This window comes from Propithecus coquereli, unplaced genomic scaffold, assembly GCF_000956105.1.
Source record: "Propithecus coquereli isolate 6110/MARCELLA unplaced genomic scaffold, Pcoq_1.0 Scaffold508, whole genome shotgun sequence".
NCBI classification, from domain to species: domain Eukaryota; kingdom Metazoa; phylum Chordata; class Mammalia; order Primates; family Indriidae; genus Propithecus; species Propithecus coquereli.
Genome location: NW_012150930.1, coordinates 1,002,593 through 1,022,985, shown reverse-complemented (window position 1 = coordinate 1,022,985; position 20,393 = coordinate 1,002,593). Strand labels below are relative to the sequence as shown.

The 20,393-nt window shown below is 32.9% G+C and overlaps 1 protein-coding gene across 1 annotated transcript in view; it reads right to left on the bottom strand.

The window, feature by feature from the left end:
* Window positions 1–20,393, bottom strand: part of ANKIB1 (ankyrin repeat and IBR domain containing 1) — a 185,113-nt gene that overhangs the window by 92,170 nt on the left and 72,550 nt on the right. Inside the window, exons 6-7 of the mRNA XM_012656561.1 lie at window positions 1,629–1,837; window positions 325–413 (exon numbers count right to left, since the gene is read on the bottom strand). Of these exons, the coding sequence (XP_012512015.1) occupies window positions 325–413; window positions 1,629–1,837 (298 nt within the window). The remainder of the gene's footprint in view (window positions 1–324; window positions 414–1,628; window positions 1,838–20,393) is intronic.

Here is a 20,393-nt window from a genome sequence, read left to right as displayed (position 1 = left end):
GGGGTTGGGTAGGAAGGGCTGCTCTTCTCAGCTTGCCTTGATTCTCCACTTCCCCTTTCCTTTTTAGGGTAGAGATCTTATACCTGCTCTGATCCCCAAAGTACCTTACATTAAGTTAAATAGCATTAATTTAAGTAGCTGGGAAGATGTCAAAATAAGCAACACAAAAATATTCTTCCTTAGTAGTAAAGTGCAATACATTTCAGTGTAACCCAGAAACCAATATAGATAATCCCTATCATTAAATATTGAAAGCAAACAATTTTATCACCAAATCAGAGTGTTAACATGCAGTAAGAGATGCTAAACTGCTCATATACTCACGACTCCCAACATCCTCTACAAAAGTCATGTCCACAGGGCATATCCACTGGATCTTCAAATACAGAAATACTGCACATACAAATGTCACACTGAAGATGAAGAACAAAGATTTACAGAGTTATACTTTGAAGAGAGAACAATACATTCATTTTGTTCATTAGTTTAAAGGCAAAAATACTAGTAACAGTAATTATAAATTTTAAAAGTTAAGTGTTTCAAAGTTTTATGGACAGTTGAAGTTTGTGTGCCTTTGGTTGAATAACAAATACCCTGACCACCTCATTATAAACTATTTTGACATTTAAATGTTTTAATGTAAAAGTCAAACTCTTAAATTCCAAATTTATGTATTAACCGGCAACTGTGCAGTTGGAAAAGGTAGTATAAGAAACAAATTATAACAATCTATTCAGGTCAAGCTCAAATTGCATGTTGCAAAATAACCACTTCAGTGTCACGTCCTTCACCCTATACTTACTCTTCAAAATCTACAAAAACAGAGTAAATTTTTGTTTTTAATACAGCAACTCAGGATACCCAAAGTAGGCTTTCTACCCAGGGAACACTGCTATAAAACTATGTTATCTTCTAAACAATGACTTAATAGAAGCAAACTTTATAATGTTATGGATGCAAAGCACAGAGGTAGAATTCTGTTTTCCAAAAAAGTCTAAATAAAATGAGAAGTGCTTTCATATTTATCACATATTTTGAGTCGCTGAATCACTCAAGAAATTTCCTATAACAAAACATCAATGGTATGTCAATTAAAAATGCAGACAATGGGAGTACTGTTTCTTAATAAAAAGGAAACATTTATTATGGAAGTGCAGCTAGATGACAAACTCCAGAAGCTTTATTGGAACAAATACATAATCATTACAAACTGTAAATGTTTAAAAATCAGTAGCTCACAAAAAATTATTAAAAATATTCTATTTTTGGTCTAAAGTGACTATCACAAACTCAATTATTAATATTTCAATACGTTGTATTTAAAACTTTAAGCAACTGGCATTTTTAAGCGAAAATATAGTTGATGTTTTCCCCAAACTCTTATAAGTTTTCTGTTTTGCAATGAGAAAAGAAAACCTTTTATTTTTCAATCTATAGGTCAGAGACCACAGAAATATTCCGTGATAATAAAGATTTACCAAAGATTGAAAAAAACTGAATCCTTAAAGAAGGGTATAGGATTTTATTATAAGGACACAACCAGATGCTCCATGGTTAATATTAAATCATTTAGAAATTAAAAGATTAAAAACAAAGCTATGAGAAGTACAGTGAATACCAAACCATACCAAACTGGTATCTAAATCCCCAGGAGATAAACTGATTTCATCTGGAGAGGTGACAGAAGAGCGTGTAGTCCTTGGAGTTCTTGGAGAAGGGAGCGTGTCCCAGGCATTATACCCGCTTGGTGGTGGAGTTGGCATTTGAACACCTGATCGTTGGCAGCAGTTCTCTGGGTTGGACATCCAAGCTTCAAGTAATTTCTCCCTGTCCCAGTCTTTAAGGAAAATAGAACGGATATCTCTCAAAAAACAGAAAATATGGTAATGTTTCCAAAGCTTCACAATAAAAAAAGAAACAGTAAGGATAAATTGAAAAGATAGAGATCATCTAAGGAAAAAAGTATTTATACAAAAGTAGTAACTGCAAATGAATATCTAGGTATGGCATTTTTATTAATATTTTAAAATCTAAACTCTTTTATAACTTACTGTAGCTAATGACCATGTCAGTATCTAACACTATGGTCTAAATTCCCAGTAATTTCTACTAATAATCAAAACAGGTGACTTACATATCACTTCTGGAATTTACTGAATTTTTGTTGGCATGGGTTTAATTTGGCCTGTTTACTCTTTCAAGAAAAATATATAATTTTGCAATTGGCCTCACTGGTATTAATTTCTAAACTAATCATGGTAGTTCACTATAAACAGGTCAAAATGCCAATAACGGGTCTTAAAAATCAGTTGATAAATAGCCTGAAAGCAGAAGAAACTTCTGAAGGGATTAGGATTATAAATACAATTTTAGTGAATTAGGTATAAATTCTGTATTAAGTGATCTTGAACCAGGCTTAACTAAAAACAATTATCTTCCTACTGTGAACACTTTTAAAACAGCCAAGTGAAACATGTTATAATGTCCAGAGCCTTAAAAGCCTAACCCTTTCATGACAATACATCCAATTATTTTGCTAAGTGTTTACACACATTATTTCATTTATCTCTCCCAGCAAACATTTCAATCATTATTTAGGTGAAGAAACCATGTCTCAGGGAAGTTACATAACTTGCCCAAGCTCACACAGAAATCTGAAAACAATTCCAAAGCCTGTGTTCCTTCCATTATCACATACTATTTCTTAAGAGTATTAAAGGGCAAATTATTCACTGTGAGCCAATTCTATAAAATTTTATACCTCAAATACAAATAACTGTGAAATTTTTCTACACAAGATTTTATTCAACCATGTTAAGCCAATGTACTTGGTGGTTTAACAGGATAAATATGACTTTGACATACAATGAACATAAAGGGAGTGTATTTCCAGCTGAGGAAATGACATATACAGGGGCACAGACATGTAACGGAATGACTTAAATAGTTCTGTAAAATTGCAGTATAGGTTGTTGTGCTTTGGGAAGATGGAAAATAAAATTGGAAATAGGGGTCAAATTATAAAGGAGAAGAAAAATCTAACAACTGAAAAAACTGCATATGAATGCATTACTGAAAACATTGCTAAATGGACCTCAGCATTCTAATAGGTCATTACTTACTGATTAAGATCATGTCCTGTAGCAAACGGTTCGCTTTCTTGGTACTGCTGATTCTTGCTCTAAATTCTGCATAATTCAAATACTGCACTAGAGACCTAACTTTTCTACTTGTACGACAAATTTATAAGCATATATAAAATAGCCATTTACATTTCTTACAAACAGCTATGACTTTTGCTTCTAAAATGTATGGCATAAAATTTGACAAACCTACTAATTTTATCAGTAGAAAGCCATCTTAATGCAAAACTTTATAAAATGCATTCCTTTATTTGAATAGACATTTAGAGAAGGATTGCTAGAGATGAGAATACTGAATAAATGTTTCCTCCCCTTGGGATTTCTCATAAAAATAATTTTTTAACTTGACTACTTTTACTTCTGCTGGCATCATATAATATCTTGATGGTTCCTTAAAACTTAACTAGCATACAGATATTTAAAAATGTGGGCAACAAAGCAAGACTCTGTCTCAAAAAAAAGAAAATAAAAATAAAAATGTGATACTGACTGGCATGAAGATAGGTAAAGGTTTCCTTTATTGTTTTTTAACAGCTATAGACTTTGCAGTTATATCAGGCAAAATTAATCTGTCAAGTCCATTTTCACAAAATGTCATCAATTTCAGAAGAGGATAACAGGTAAATTACTTAATCTCCGTATGTCTCAGTTTCTTATCTATTAATTGTGGATAATTACTATCTATCCTATAGGCTTCATAAAAATTAATTGAAGTAATTAATACAAGTAATATGATTGAAATAGTGTCTGGCAGATGGGTATCAATAAATGTGGCTATGATTAGCTATTAGCAAATTTCAGTTTATCAGACTACTCTCAGTGACCTCAAAATGTGTGGATCATAGTCTCAGGAGTTCTATTAATAATACAAGCACCAGAAATGAAGGCTTTAGCTAGAGGATTTTGGTGAGAGAGCATTAATTTACTTTGGAAACTTAAGAAACAGTGTTAAAGAATAAATAAATTATGCCTAGGGAGCAAACGATCTAGGCTAAAAAAATCTTTACTAATAATCTTATTTTGTCCCTTAGAATAAGGCTTTGGTTAGCAGGTTTAAAGCAGATTGTGAGAAAAAGGACATAGCATTAGCCCTCTGAAGAATGACAGGCTAAAATAAATTTTAAAACAACAGTTAGAAGAACTTTATGTTAAAATGAGGCATAATTTAAGTCTAAATTATTCTACTGAAGATAGGTTAGTAACTTCAAGAAACTCAGTTAAATAAAAATTGTAATCATAAATGATGGCAAACCATTTAATTATTAATAAAATGCCTCATTTGGATTTTCCTTTTTTATTTACAAATTATTAATATGTTGACTAAAAACATACTTTTGAAAACATAACTTAAAGATTTTATATTAAGGCAATTAGATTGGAAAATTAAAGGGGGCTATGAAAATCGATGTAGCTTTTCTTTTACTTTTAAGTAAAAGAAAACTATATATTCATTATTTTAAAACATTTTTAGAAAAGAGTTTGGGAATATTCAATCATTTTGTATTTATTATTTGCTAGGTTGAAAAATGTCCCTTAAATTTTTTAACTTAAAATGTACTAAATATACAAACACATGTATAATTACGCATAAAAGTATACATGGTATATTGTATGCTATTTTTGCAGCAGGACCTTTTATTTTGTTACTTGTCTCTCCTTGCCCTCTTTCTCCATCTTCCCTCATCAGTTAATCCATGTTAGCAACCAAATATCTCTCCTTCCATATTTTTCTCCATGCTAATACAATTATAAACATACCCAAATGCATATATAAATACAGATGCTCCTCGGTTTATGATTTATGTTATGATAAACCCACTGTAAACTGAAAATATCTTAAGTTGAAAATGTGTGGTTGACTGGGAGCTATGGCTCACTGCTACAGTCTGCACTGCAAGAGAAGTATGGTTTCTATTGAATGCATATTGCTTTTGCACCCTTGTAAAGTCAAAAAATCAGAAGTCGAATCATTGCAAGTTGGGGACCGCCTGTATATATAAAATAATCAGGTTTTTTGCTGATTATTTTACATAAATAGAATATTATACAAACTTTACGTCCCTTCCCACTTATCCTCCTGAATATCACTCCAAGTAAACTAGCTTAACATTAATTACTTCTTTTTAATGACTACATATTAACCCACTGTGTGAAATAATTTCTGTGTCATGATTATTCAAATATGCCCCTACTTTGTTCATACTTATTTTCTGCCATGACAATAATGCTGTAATATATATCAGTGCACATGTATAAGTATATATTCATGTTTATATTTCCTTGGGATAAATTCCCTGGAATGTGACTAATGAGTCTAAGACCCATCATGCTTTTAAAAGATAATGCCAGATGGCTTTCCAAAAAGGCTGTAAAAATTTATATTTCTGTCAGCAACAAAGTATTAATAACTTACCAGTTTCCTCTACAGCGGTAGATGTTATAATTCTTTTAAACATTTATAAAGTGATAGTTCACTGTTATTTTCATTTGCATTTTCCTGACAACCACTGAATTTAAAACAACTTTTCCTGTGTTTCTTGGTCATTTGGATTTGTTCTTCTGTGAATTACCTACCCATATCCTCTCATCATTTTTCTATTAGGTTATTTACCAATTTCTTGTCAACTTAAAGGTTTTTGTACACAATAAATACTAATACTGTTTCCAATTCAAAATTTTGTTTCTTTGCTTACAGTATTTCTATAAAAAATTTTTAAAAATTCAATATACTTTAATATGTCTATCTTTTCTTCAGCTTCTTGTTGTTTTGTCTTAGAAACTCACAGGTTTTCCTCTGTCCTTAGACTTACATGTAAGTCTCCTAGACCTTCTCCTAAAATTGATTGATTAATTTTATATTACTCATCCTGTTGATATGATTTTTTCCTTTTTCTTTTTGTATTCCAACTTGATTTATAATAATTCAGTTGGTTAGACAGTCATATTAGCACCATTTATTAAATCATCTATCCTTTTCCTACTGCATAGGAATAGAATATTAGAATATTGAACTGAAGGGTAGAATATCATCTTCACTGTAAATTAAATTCCCACGTATTGGATTCTCTATTCTGTTTCAATGGTCTAGCTGTCTTGATATGTGCAAGTGCCATATTGACTGAATTACAGTGGCATTTAGTATGTTCTATTTTTTGGTAAGGCTAGTTCTCTTCACTGGAACTGAAGGAGTACACCCGATCTCTCTGACTCCCAGGAAACTGAGGAGGAGCTGAATGGGTAGGCATAGCCCTCTTGTTTAGACCTGAGGTTGGGCTCAGAGTACAAGGAGACAGCTGTAGAGTGGGTGTTGCCTTGACAAAGAAAAATAACAAGAAGAAAACCAAACAGAACAGTTAACCAGTAAAACATAGAACTCATCAAGGAGGTAGATGAGAAACTGCACAAACGAAAAATTAGTAAGAACATTAGAGAGAATCAAGATTAGCACAAAAGATTTCTTGGGACAAAAAAGTCTTAATTAAAAAAATTCAGTGGCAAAATAAAATGAATGCTCCCATTTGAGACCCAAATTGATGTTCTTTAAGACCAATGGTGAAGAAATACTTCAAAGCAAAAGTAAAAAAGAACATTTATTAAAAAACTCCCAATTGTTCCTGATTATTAAGATAATAAAAGTAATTAAACCCTCATTGTAAAAAGGAAAAAAAATCCACAAATCAAACCCAAGGAAAGTGGAAGATGCTGATAAAGGTAAAAGTAGAAACTGTATGTCAGGAAACAGAAAAAATGATAGACAACCTATAAACTGCAGGAAAAAAAAGATAAAATGTGTGAATTGAAAAATGAAAAAAGCTAAGCCAATAATTAGTATAGTTAAGGAAAACTCAGATATACACTTTTCAACAGAGAATGAGATACAGCAGTATGTAGACAGACAATTAAAAGAACTATAAGAAATATGTCTTTCAAACTGTAAACTTATATCAGTGCAGAGCTGCTACCTATATTACAATTTCTTTTATCTCTATTACTCAGCCCAGAGCCTACTTCAAAGTATACTTTCAATAAATATCTGTTGAATGAACAAGTGGATATAAAACCGCATGCTAATATTATTAAAATCTTGATAAAGTAAATGGTATTCTAGGAAACTGTAAGTGGCTAAAACTGAAGAACTCACAAAAACGTAGTAAATCTACATAGAATAATAACTATGGAGGAAACTGAAGAATACAGTAATTATTTCTTTAAAAAGTACAAGGCTCATATGGTTTCATAAGCAAGTTTTTCTAAATTTTCAAGTAACAATGAATTTTTGTGCCTTTTCATGACCAAAAAGAATGAAAAAAAGATTCCTAGATATTTTTAAAAAGCTATTATAAAAACCTGCAATGCCAAAACCCAACACTTCATTTATAAAACAAGTCTTACTTGACAGTATCAGTACACATAGTTGGTCACGTAGAATGCAGAATTATAAAATGCAGACTTATAAAAAATTATATATGCATACCTCAAACATTTAATAAACCTTATACATTAATTTACTAATCCTTTTTATGTAGGACAAAGGCCTTTTCTCTAGCCCTCTGCTTCTATTTCCTGTTTCTTGCCTAAAGTACACCCAAAAAACACTGTCTACAATTTCTCACTGTTATTTCTTTAGAGTAAGGTTTAAAAGACGCTTAGATAGCAATCTGAATGTGGAGTCCTTCATTTTTATGATCTCCCCCTTCTTTTTTATTTGTTGTTTCACTCACATATAATATAAAAACAATTTTAAAATTAACTTGCCTTTATCAAGGCCTTCCAAAGCATCCCAGTTAAGATTTCAAGAAATACTATTTTTTTACTCATGTTCTATCAGTACCGGTCCATTATATTATGTAATCACAGTAAGGTATACAACTGGGACAATCAGATTTGATAAGTGACCCTTGGTAAATATGCAGTTCAAGCCAACTGCATATGATGCAGGGAATGATGAAAAGGATCCTTCTAGCCAGAAGCAGTCAGTCTGTGTGGCAAAGAAAATCCGGCAAGTCAGTTAATGTTGGTTAAGAGAGCATTTACTGCATTATAATGTCAAAATCTAACAAAAATATTAGGAAACCAAATACAGCCTGACATATATCCCAAGACCAAGTATGCCTTATTATTGGAATGTAAGAACAGTTGAGTATTGGGAAAGATAATTTATAATACCAATGTATCAAAGGAGAAAAATCAGTATTATCATTTTTTTAAAGATTTGGAAAAAGTGAGACAACTTGAAAAATTACTCCTAAATTTAAAATTTAAAAAGAGCTTTTAAATAACAAGAAAAAGATACTTCTTTAACATGATAAACAGACTCTGTTTCAAACCAATAGCCTATTTCTTAATTTAAAACACTAGAGCCATTCTCAGGATTTCAATTATCTATTCACTGATGCATTACAAGCATCTATTTCCTGCCCAAATGATTCTGAGCTCTAGACAATTTCTCCATTTGGATTTCTCAAAGTTTACTGCTTAGTACACAGTTAAGGAACAAGCTGGTGACTGACTGAATGAATTTCTACTTAAGCCAAGAAAATAAGCATCACTAATGATGAATGTTACACAGGAGTGCTATCCAATATAATTAAACCAAATATAAGATAAGGAAAAGCTGGGGGCAGAATTACCATTATTTACAAATGATATGATTGTCCTCCTAGTAATCCTAAGAAAACCACAAAGGATTTGTTGAATATAACAAATAGAGTTCCTCTTCTGGTAATGGTGAAGTATCTCTTATCAGACCACTTGTCCTACAAATAATAGCTATAAATGTTGAACAAAATATATTACAACTATGTGAAGACACTAGAGAGCAACCAAAAGCAGGCAGAAATTGCAGAGGAGCTGACACTTGGCAAAATGAAAAAAGCAGTATATCAGTCTCTGTTTCTACAAGTTTTTGCCTGTGGGCAGACCTTATTTGGCACTAGGATAGAAGCTGGAAATTTTACTAGCTTGAAGAATCTGAAAACTGAGAGAGGATATCCTAGAAAGGAGAGAGCCACAGAGAAGAAGCCTGGATTCTAGATGCAAACACTCTAAATCTCTAACTAATGCTTAATATGCCTATAACGATATATCATTCTAAATACCTAAGATAAAATTCCAAATTACTAGATAAACAGAAAGCCAGGAAAATGTAAGAAAATGCAACAGTGGAGACTAACTCCAAGGTAATATGTTGGAATTAGTAACCATAATGTATTTAAATGATAACATAAAGGAAAATAGTGTGTAAAGAATGAAAAGAAGGAAAATTCAGTAAAGAAATTGAAACTATAAAAAAGAACCAAGTGGAAATTCCAGAACTGAAAAACACACCATCTGAAAAAAAAAAAAAATCACTGAACTGGCTTAAGAACAGGTTAGAGAAGAAAAATAGATGAGAGGGAAAATTTGACGAACTTGGAGATAGATCAACAGAAAGGACCCAAACTGAAGAATAGAGAAAAAAAGATGGACTAGTTTATTTAAAATACATATGGCTGTTTAAAGCAAAAATTCTTTTTTTGCTTTAAAAAATTATTTTCACATTGTTTTATGAAATTTATAAGGTACATAATATGATAGCTATAGCATAAAGAATGGGGTGATGGCCTCATATATAGTTGCAAGATGCTTACATTTAAGTGAAGTGGTATTATATTAATTCTAAGTAGAATGTAAAAAGACAAGAATGTATACAGTAGTTCAGAGAGCAAGCATTTTTTATTTTTTAAAAAGCAAAGTGGAATAGCTAACAGCCCAACAGACAATTAAAATCAAATTCTAAAATTATTCAATTAATTCAAAAGAGAGCAGGGAAGGAGGAACAGAGGAACAAAAACCAAAAGAGACCAAAAAAAACACAACAAAAACCAAAAATAGTGTAATGGAAGACCTAAATCCAATCACACCAATATTTACATTAAATGTAAGTAGACTAAATAGTCCAATGGAAAGGTAGAGGGTATTAGAATGGATGAAGAAAGCAAGACTCAACTATATGCTACCCATAAGACATGGAAACAGCTTAAGAAAGCTGAAGTGCTCTATTAATACGAGATAAAGAAAAATAACAGTAAAAAAGAGAAAAAGGGCCATTTCATGATGAGAAAAGAGAAAGATATAATCATTAAAGTATATGAGCCTAATATCAGAATTTCTAAATACATTAAACAAGTTAACAGTTAACAGCATTAAGGAGGAAATACATACAAATCCAGATTCCTAAATGGAAAATTTAACATCCCTTTCTCACGAACTGATAGAACTAGTCTTTAACTTTTATTAGTAAAGACACTGACAATTTTAACAATATCACTGACCTTAATTCGCATTTATAGAACACTACACTGAACATATGCCAGGCCATTAAACAAGTCTCAACAAATTTCAAAAGACTGAAAACTATTAAAATTGAAGTGAAAATAATAAGACATCCAGAAAAATCTTGAATATTTGCAAATTAGTCTATATCATTCTAAATAACAGATGAGACAATGGAGAAAGGGAAATGTTAAAATATTTTTAAGTGAATGATAAAAAAAAATATACCATACAAATTTTTGGCCTCAATAGAAAAAACAGTAAAAAAGATATGAATGATAAATCACAAAAAGAAATATAAGTATCCAGTAAACACAAAAATATATTAGACATCTCACTTGTAATTAAGAAATGCAGAGTTTTAATTAAAAGCATATTGTTTGAGCTTATAATTTCACTGCCAAGAATTTATCCTAAATAAATAAATGGATGGATGCACAATGATGTTAATCACAGCATTATTTACAATAGCAACAAGAAAAAATGGTACAACTAATCAATAATAGAGCACTGTATGCTTATATAAGTGTAGCCAAATATTTATTGATATGGAAAGCATTATATCAAATATTTACTTTAAAAAGCATATTACAGAATGGCATATGTAGATTAATCCTACTATTGTTAAAAACAATGTTAACTTCCCCGTGTCCTACTGGATTTCTTGTCACATAGATGACATACTACTTTTAGAATGGTATAAAAATCATTAGACCAATTTTTAGTTTAAAAATAACTACAAAAAGTTCGTTTTTATTTTTCCTATTAACTTATTTTACTATTTAAAAATTATTATTGTCAAAAAATATTTCTTTATGACTAAATTAGAAAACATTCTTTTTGTCAGATCATTTTCTATAATCTGACAGTATACTATATCCGGAATGCACTTCCCATACAGTTCCTCAAACTTCCTCATTGCTGCTATTCAAAATGCTAGCAATGGGGCATAGTACAAAGATCATCCTTTGGAATCAGGCAGTCTTGAGTCCAAATTCCAGATGTGTTACTTATTTAACTATATGGACTTGAGTAAAATCCAAATTATACCCACTTTGATTCTAATCCTTTCAACTCTCAATGTTTGTAAGGCATTTAGTATAGGGTCTACAACACAGAAGGAATTCAACAATAATAGAGTTAACTACTATTATCTCTCAAAAATTTATCTTTGGAATAAAGTAATTACAAACTAATCCAAGAGTAAGTGCCATCTCCCAAATTTACTTTAGCTAAGCACACACCACAACAATTTCCTCATACATAGTCATTAAAAGTGGTAATTATAACTGCTGTTGAAAATGTTAGGATGTCATGTGAAGAAATCCTAATAAAAATAAATTGATATTGTATAAAAATGTGTCACATATTATCAAAAGTATGAAGCATACGAAGTAAAAATAATTTTCTTAGGATAGTATGATTACTTTTTCAAAATTTCTATTATGTCACTTTTTAATAAAGAAAAAAACAACTATGTAATTTATATACGCAGATATTAAATATGCTAAATTTTCATCTTATCTACTCTACTACAAATACTGGCCAGCACAATTTCTGTTTGATTCTATCACATCAGTCTCCTTAGAAAATATTTACTTAACGCTTTTTTATGTCCCATGCACTATGTCAGATAGTGGGGATACAGTTATAGGAAAAACTGGACACAATTCTTGTCTTCATGGAACTTACAGTCTAGCAAGGAAAAAGACATTAGTAAAATAAACATATAAACAAACAAAAAAAATCACCACTGTCAGAAGCTCCATGAAGGAGAGGTAGAAAATCCCAGTCAGGGAGGTCAGAGAGGACAACCCTGGGGATATGGCATGGAGTGAACATCTACAGGATAAGTGGGAGTTAACTAGGTGAAAGAGGGGGAGGAAAAGACATGTTAGACAGATGGAACAGAGAATGTTCAAAGGCCTTTGGCAGGAGGGAAGACAGCATCCTTGTGAAATTAAAAAAGTCAATGTAGCTGGAGCATGGAGACCAGAGGGGAAGTATTGTGTGAGATAGGACAGAGAGACAGGCAGGGGATTGGTCACATAGGACTTCTCATAAATATTTCTATCTTCAGCTTAGGAATGATAGGAAGTCAATGAAAAGTAGAGATTAAGGAGAGCAAGCACAGGTTGTCATACTTAGATATGAAAGATTATTCCTTTCAACATACAAACAAATTGGATAGGGCAAGGATGGAAGGAACGTAGACCAGACAAAAGGCTATTGTGTAGTCTAAGCGAGTGATGACGGCAAATAGGGCTAGGTGGTGGGAGTGGAAATTAAGAGAAAGAAAGAAATTTTAAGATCTGGGAGGTGAAATCAACAATTCAGTGATGACAGGATGGGAGGGGAAATGTCAAAGCTAGTGTCCCAGGTTTCCACCTTGAGTGCCCAGTTGGTTGCTGGTACTGTTATCTATGGAGCAAGGGAATACCAGAGAACCAGGTACATTTGGAAGAGCGTGATTTTAGTTTTAGAATGATGAGTTTAAAGTGCTCTTGAGATATACCGAAAGAGCTTTCAAAGAGGCAGTTATATACTGTATGAGGTATCAGGTTCAGAAGAGAGGTCTAGTCCAGAGGGAGATATCTATACTTACAAAAGCCTTAGGAGAACATAACATTCCCTAGGAAAGGAGTAGAATGAGAACAGAAGATATGGAACACCAGTGTTTAAATGACCATAGAAAACAATGAACCTCCAAAGGAGTCAAAAACAATGCTTCGATATAAATTTATTCTAGGCACAGGCAAATTTGCTTTGGGATCATATTTTGTAAATTTCATTTATTTTCTCATTAGGTAGTAGTCAATTACATAAATTACTTTTATTACTGGGGAAACAGAGATGCCCTCTGTATTTCTAACACAGCCCTCCTTAAAACTGAATTACTATTTAGTATATACTGCCAGATATTTCTGCCTTCTGTTTAATCTAGATCATTACCTTGGGACTAAATTTGACAACAGATGGTATAATACTCAAATCTATTTTCCTGTGTAAAGCTGAATGAATGTTACTAAGAATACAATCTATGAATCTTCCAAATAGTTCAGTTTAATAAATCTAAAAAGGAGCCTGTCCTGGCATTAAGAACAATTATAGTAAATTGTAGCTCTAGGCACTATTTTACTCACCAACATCATTTATCTCTGTAAATCTTATTTGATTATCAAATGTTGCTGATAATATTTAAACAATATAGAAGAGATGCTCATTTGAAAACCTGCAGTAGTCTCTATTTTATGTCTTAATAGGGGGATGAAATATAGAACACTTTAGTAAGTTGTTAAAAAGTTATCACAGAATAGACAAATGCCAAGTAGGAAAATTCAGTTGGATTTCACCTCATTAGAATTTGCCCCTATTATGTGAAAGAAGTAACTCAGGGAAGATCAATGGAGTAAAAATGGAGTTGATCATTTAATAATACTTAATGACACAATGTGTAAAAAAATAGGGATGACAATGTTTCTAATTATAGTGAAATTACTGGTAAAGTTAGACTTAGATTTAGGAGATATTGTAACTTATGAGTTATGATACATTATATTATCTGGCTGAAGGTAGACAGCTGTGGCAGAGATGTCTACCTGTACAGAGCAATGCTATACGAACAACTGTTGTTTGCAGTTAGGTGTGGTTATGTGACTGAATTATGGTCAACGGAATATACGTATGAGTGACGTATGCCACTTCCAGGACTGGCTCATAAAACTTCCCATACTTATTCTTCCATGCTCTTTTCCCTTTCTCATTGGTTGACTGGAATGGAGATAATCCCCAGGGCAACAAAGGAAGAAGCTACGTTGTTTCAGATGGCCATGTGTCAGTCCGGATCTCTGAATGACTGTGTAGAGCTAAGTCCTCATTCCACCTAATCTAAATGGAAATGCTCTGTATTATAACATGAGTAAGCAACATTCACTGCGTTTAGGCCTACACTTTTGTTTCAGCAGCCAGCCTACCCTAACTAGTACAACCGTGATGCCACAGCTTCTCCAAAATGAATAGCTTCTACTTTTCTGCCAGCTCTACACTGTATGTAAATGCATACTCTGCATTTAAAGAGCATCTTATGAACCTTACCCTAAAGAAATACAATTTAAGGTATTTTGTGTTTCTGTACAAGTTTTTATATTATGACTCTTAGGTGTTGCTATTGGCTAAAAAGAAAATATTTTGTCATTATATGATTTTAAAAGACATTCAGAATTATTAAATTTAATTTTTTGACCTAGGTATAAAATTTTTTCCATAGCATATGCTTCAAAGTTTATAAAGGTGACAATAAAGAAATGTAATTCTTTAACAAAAAGATAGATTTTCTAAAAATATAAAAATAAAATTTCAGGTATATTATCTATTCATTCGATAACTATTTTCTGAGGGATTAATATTTGTTAGGTATTGTAGGAACAAAAAAACATTAAAAGCTGCCCTCAAGGAGCTCCAAGGTTAATACAGAAGTAAAATAAAGAGGAGAGAGTGTGGAGTAAGATGGCCCAATAGAGACCTGCAGCAATTGTCCCTCTACATGGACAACAAATTCAAAAACTATCCATGCAAGCAAGCACTTTCAGAAGAAACAAAAATCAGGTGAGTATCCTACTGCCTGGTATTAACATTATATCAAAAAAAGAGGCACTGAAAAGGGCAGAAAAAACAGCCTTGCATAGCTTATGCAACCTCTCCCTCACCCCTGGCAGTGCTGTGCAAACACGCCCAGTGGAGAGAGAATCTGTGTGCTTGGGGATGGAGAGTGAAGTGATTGTGGGACTTCGCACTGAAACTCAGGGCTTCCCTGGCACACGGTAGAACTCATGTTGCCCACAAAAGCTGCAGTCCTTGGGTAATTCCTTTGGCTGTGCTGAGTTGGATCCAGCGAACACAGGGCGCACATGACCCAGTGAGACACAAGCAGGAGCAGCCAAGCCAGTGCCTGTGTCAGCACCACCGCCCTCTCCCCACTACAGACAGTGCGACTCAGGGAGTCTTCTTCCACGCAAGGAAAGGAAAGGGAAAAAGACAGAGTGGCTGAGTGTATAAAAAAACAAGAGCTAACTATATGCTGTCTGCAAGAAACACACGTCACCTATAAAGACACACATAGACTGAAAATAGAGAGATGGAAAAAGATATTCCATGCAAGTGGAAATCAAAAAAGAACACGAGTAGCTATACTTCTATCACATAAAATAGATTTCAAGATAAAAACTGTAAAAAGAGACACAGAAGATCATTATATAATGACAAAGGGGTTAATTCAGCAAGAGGATATAACAATTCTAAATATATATAAATATATATATGTGTGTGTGTGTGTGTGTGTGTATATATATATATATATATATATATGAAGCAAATATTATCAGAGCTAAAGAGAGAGATAGATCCCAGTACAATAACCATTGGAGATCTCAGCACTCCACTTTCAGCATAAAGACAGATCATTCAGACAGAAAATCAACCAAGAAACATTGGATTTAATCTGCACTACAGACTAAATGGACCTAACAGAATAGATATTTACAGACGTTTCATCCAACAGCTGCAGAATACATGTTCTTCTCCTCAGCTCATGGATCATTCTCAAGGATAGACCATATTTTAGGCGATGAAACAAGTCTTGAAAAATTAAAAAAAAACTGAGATCATGCCAAGTATTTTCTCTGACCACATCAAATAAAACTAGAAATCAATAAAAAGAACACTGGAAAATATACAAACACATGGAAATTAAACAACATGCTCCTGAGTGACCAATGGGTCGATGGAGAGATTAAGAAGGAAATTAAAAAATTTCTGGAAACAAATGAAAATGAAAACACAACATATCAAAACCTATGAGATACAGCAAAAAGCAGTAAGAAGAGGACAGTTTATACCAATAAGTGCTTACATAAAAAAGGAGAAAAGATACATCTCAAAGAGCTAGAAAAACAAGAGCAAACCAAACCCAAAATTTGTAGAAGAAATAATAAAGATCAGAGCAGAAATAAATGAAATTAACAAATAAAGACAAAAGATCAATGAAACGAAAAGTTGGTTTTTTAAAAAGATAAACACGACTGACATACCTTTAGCCAGACTAAGAAAATAAAAGAGAAGACACAAATAAATAAAATCAGAGATGAAAAAGGAGACATTACAACTGATACTGCAGAAATCCAAAGGATTAGAGACTACTATGAGTAACCATATGTCAATTAATTGGAAAACCTAGCAGAAATGGATATATTCTTAAACACACACAACCTACCAAGATTGAATCAAGAGGAAATCCAAAACTTGAACAAACTAATAACAAATGAGACAGAAGCAGTAATAAAGAGTCTCCCATCAAAATGCCCAGGACCTGAAGGCTTCACTGCTGAATTCTACCAAGCATTCAAAGAGGAACTAATACTAATCCTACTTAAACTATTCCAAAAAATGGAGGAAGAGGAAATACTCCGAAACTCATTCTAAGAGGCCTTTATCACCCTGACACCAAAACAAGACAAAGACACAATAAAAACAGAAAACCAAAGGCCAATATCTCTGATGTACGTAGACGTAAAAATCATCAACAAAATATTAGCAAACTGAATTCAACAACACATTAAAAAGATTATTCATCATGATCAAGTAGGATTCATCCCAGGGATGCAAGGATGGTTCAACACACCCAAATCAATCAATGTGATATATCGCATCAATAGAATGAAGGACAAAAACCATACAATCCTTTCAATTGATGCTGAAATAGCATTTGATAAACTTCAACATCCTTTTGCGACAAAAACTCTCAACAAACTGGGTATAGAAGGAACTTACTTCAACACAATAAAAGCCATATATGACAGACCCACAATGAGTATCATATTGAATAGGGAAAAACTGAAAGCCTTTCCTCTAAGATATGAAACAAGACAAGGATGTTCACTTTCACCACTGTCATTCAACATAGTACTGGAAGTTCTAGCTAGAGCAATCAGACAAGAGAAAGAAATAAAGATATCTGAATTGGAAAAGAAGAAGTCAAATTATCCTTATTTGCAGAGGATATGACTTTATATTTAGATAAGCCTGAAGATTCCACAAAAAAACTATTAGAACAAACAAATTTAGTAAAACTGCAAGATATGAAATCAACATACAAAAATCAGTTGCATTTCTATATGCCAATAGTAAATAATCTGAAAAAGAAACCAAGAAAGTAATCCAATTTACGATAGTTACAAACAAAATAAAATACCTAGAAATAACCTTAACTAAAGAAGTGAAAGATCTCTATAATGCAAACTCTAAAACATTGATGAAAGAAATTGAAAAGGACTCAAAAAATGGAAAGAATATTCCATGCTTGTGAATTGGAAGAATCAATATTGTTAAAATGTCCATATTATCCAAAGCAATCAACAGATTCAATGCAATCTCTATCAAAATACCAGTGACATTCTCCACAGAGATAGAAAAAATAATCCTAAAACTTACATGGAACCACAAAAGACCCAGAACAGCCAAAGCCATCTGAGCAAAAAGAACAAAACTGGAGGAATCACAGTACCTAACTTCAAATTATACTACAGAGCTTTAGTAACCAAAACAGCATGGTTCTGGCATAAAAACAAACACACAGACCAATTGAACAGAATACAGAACTCGGAAATAAATCTGCACATCTATAGTGAACACATATTGGGGAAAGGACAGTCTCTTCAATAAATGGTGCTGGGAAAACTGGATATCCATATGGAGAAGCATGAAACTAGATCCTTATCGCTCACCATATATAAAAATCAAATCAAAATGGATTAAAGACTTAAATCTAAGACCTGAAACTATGAAACTACTAAAGGAAAACACTGGGGAAATGCTTTAGGATATTGGTCTGTGCAATGATTTCTTGAGTAGTACCCCCAAAGCACTGGCAACCAAAGCAAAATTGGACAAATGAGGTCACATCAAACTAAAAAGCTTCTGCACAGCAAAGGAAACAATCAACAAAGGGAAGAGACAATCCACTGAATGGAGGAAAATAATTGCCAAGTGCCCACCTGACAAGGAATTAATAACTAGAATATATAAGGAGCTCTAACAACTCAATAGGAAAAAATCAAATAATCCAATTAAAAACGGGCAAAGGATCTGAATAGACATTTCTCAGAAGAATACAGTCTGCATTCTCATATTTAACATTGCATTATTCATAATAGCCAAGATTTGGAATCAACTTAAGTGTCCATCAATAGAAGAATGTATAAAGAAATTACAGTACATACACACAATGGAATATTATATAGCCATAAAAAAGAATTAAATGCTGCCATTTGCAACAACATGGTTGGAACTAGAGAACATTATGTTAAGTGAAATAAGCAAGCACAGAAAGATAAATTTTGCATGTTCTCACTCTTATGTGAGAGCTAAATATTAAAAACAATTGGTCTCACGGAGACAGAGAGTAGAATGATGGTTACCAGAGGCTGGGAAGGGTAATGGGTAGTGGGGGGATAATGTGGGGATGGATGATGGGTATAAAAATATAGTTAGATAGAATGAACAACATTTGATAGCACAACAAAGTGACTATTATCCATAATAAGTTAGGGTATACTTTAAAATAACTAAAGGAGTAGAATTGGAATGGACCTAATACAAAAAAATGACAAATACCTGAGGTGTTGGATACCCTAATTACCCTGATTTGATTAATTCACATTGTATGCCTGTAACAAAACATCACATGTACCCTGTAAACATATGACTATTATGCACCTCTAATAATTTTTTAAAAATGTAAATAAAGAGATTACAATATTCTATTTTAAATGTATTACATATATATGCATGGGATATAATAGGCATAGACCTTCCAATGGGAAGGGTCTCAATGGAGACTTGGGAAGAAACAGTCAGAAAAGGTTTTCTAGAAGAGGTGACTTCTAAGGACAAGTTGGAATGGGTAAAGAAATGGGGAGACACTGACAGACCAGGTAAACAGTCTATGTCATAAAGTCTACTAAAAAATTTGGATGATTTTAAGTCTGTGGAGAGTCAGTGAAGGGTTTTCAGCAGGGGAGTAACATGGTCAGATTTGCATTTTAAAAGGATAATGGCAAAACTGGAGAATAGAGCTCAGGACACTACAATTTAGATGAAAAACAGTGAGAACCAGAATTTAAGTCAGTGGCAGTGGGAATGGAAAGAGCCGGGGAGGTTGCGGGGAGGCTGAGGGATATTTAGGATGAGAAATGATGGGACCGTGGCCAAATACAACAGAAATGGAGGAGTAAAGTATGACTTTCAAGTATCTGGCAAGGAAAATTAGGTGAATATTGGTGTCTACTAATTAAGACGGTGGGAAAAATGACAAGTTCAGCTGTAGGCATCCTTAGATTGAAGAGAAAATAATACATAAGCATTTAGAAATACAGTCTAATATACTTGATTAAAGTCAGGTTGTAGATATAATGTTTATTTTTCAAGTGGTTTTTGAAACCATTTATTTCAGTAGATAAATGTGTACAGCAATGTTTCTCAGAGTGGTCCACTTGGTAGGCTTGTCTACAACACATATTTTTATGCCTCACCCCACACTTAATGACTTAAGACACTCTGGGGTTAATCCTAGGAATCTATGTTTCATTTCCCAAGCATTTCTTATTTATACTAAAATTTAAAAGCCACCAGTATATAAAGTAGGAAAAGAATGACAATGTAGGCTGTGGAAAACATCGATATTGAAAGTAGTGACTCTGGAGGGTAATATATTCAATTATTAACAGTGGTGGTCAATGAGTGAGTTTTAAATTTTCTTCTGAGCAAAAGATTATATAAAAATTTTGGAAGGTGGGCCGGGCGCGGTGGCTCACGCCTGTAATCCTAGCACTCTGGGAGGCCGAGGCAGGCGGATTGTTTGAGCTCAGGAGTTCGAGACCAGCC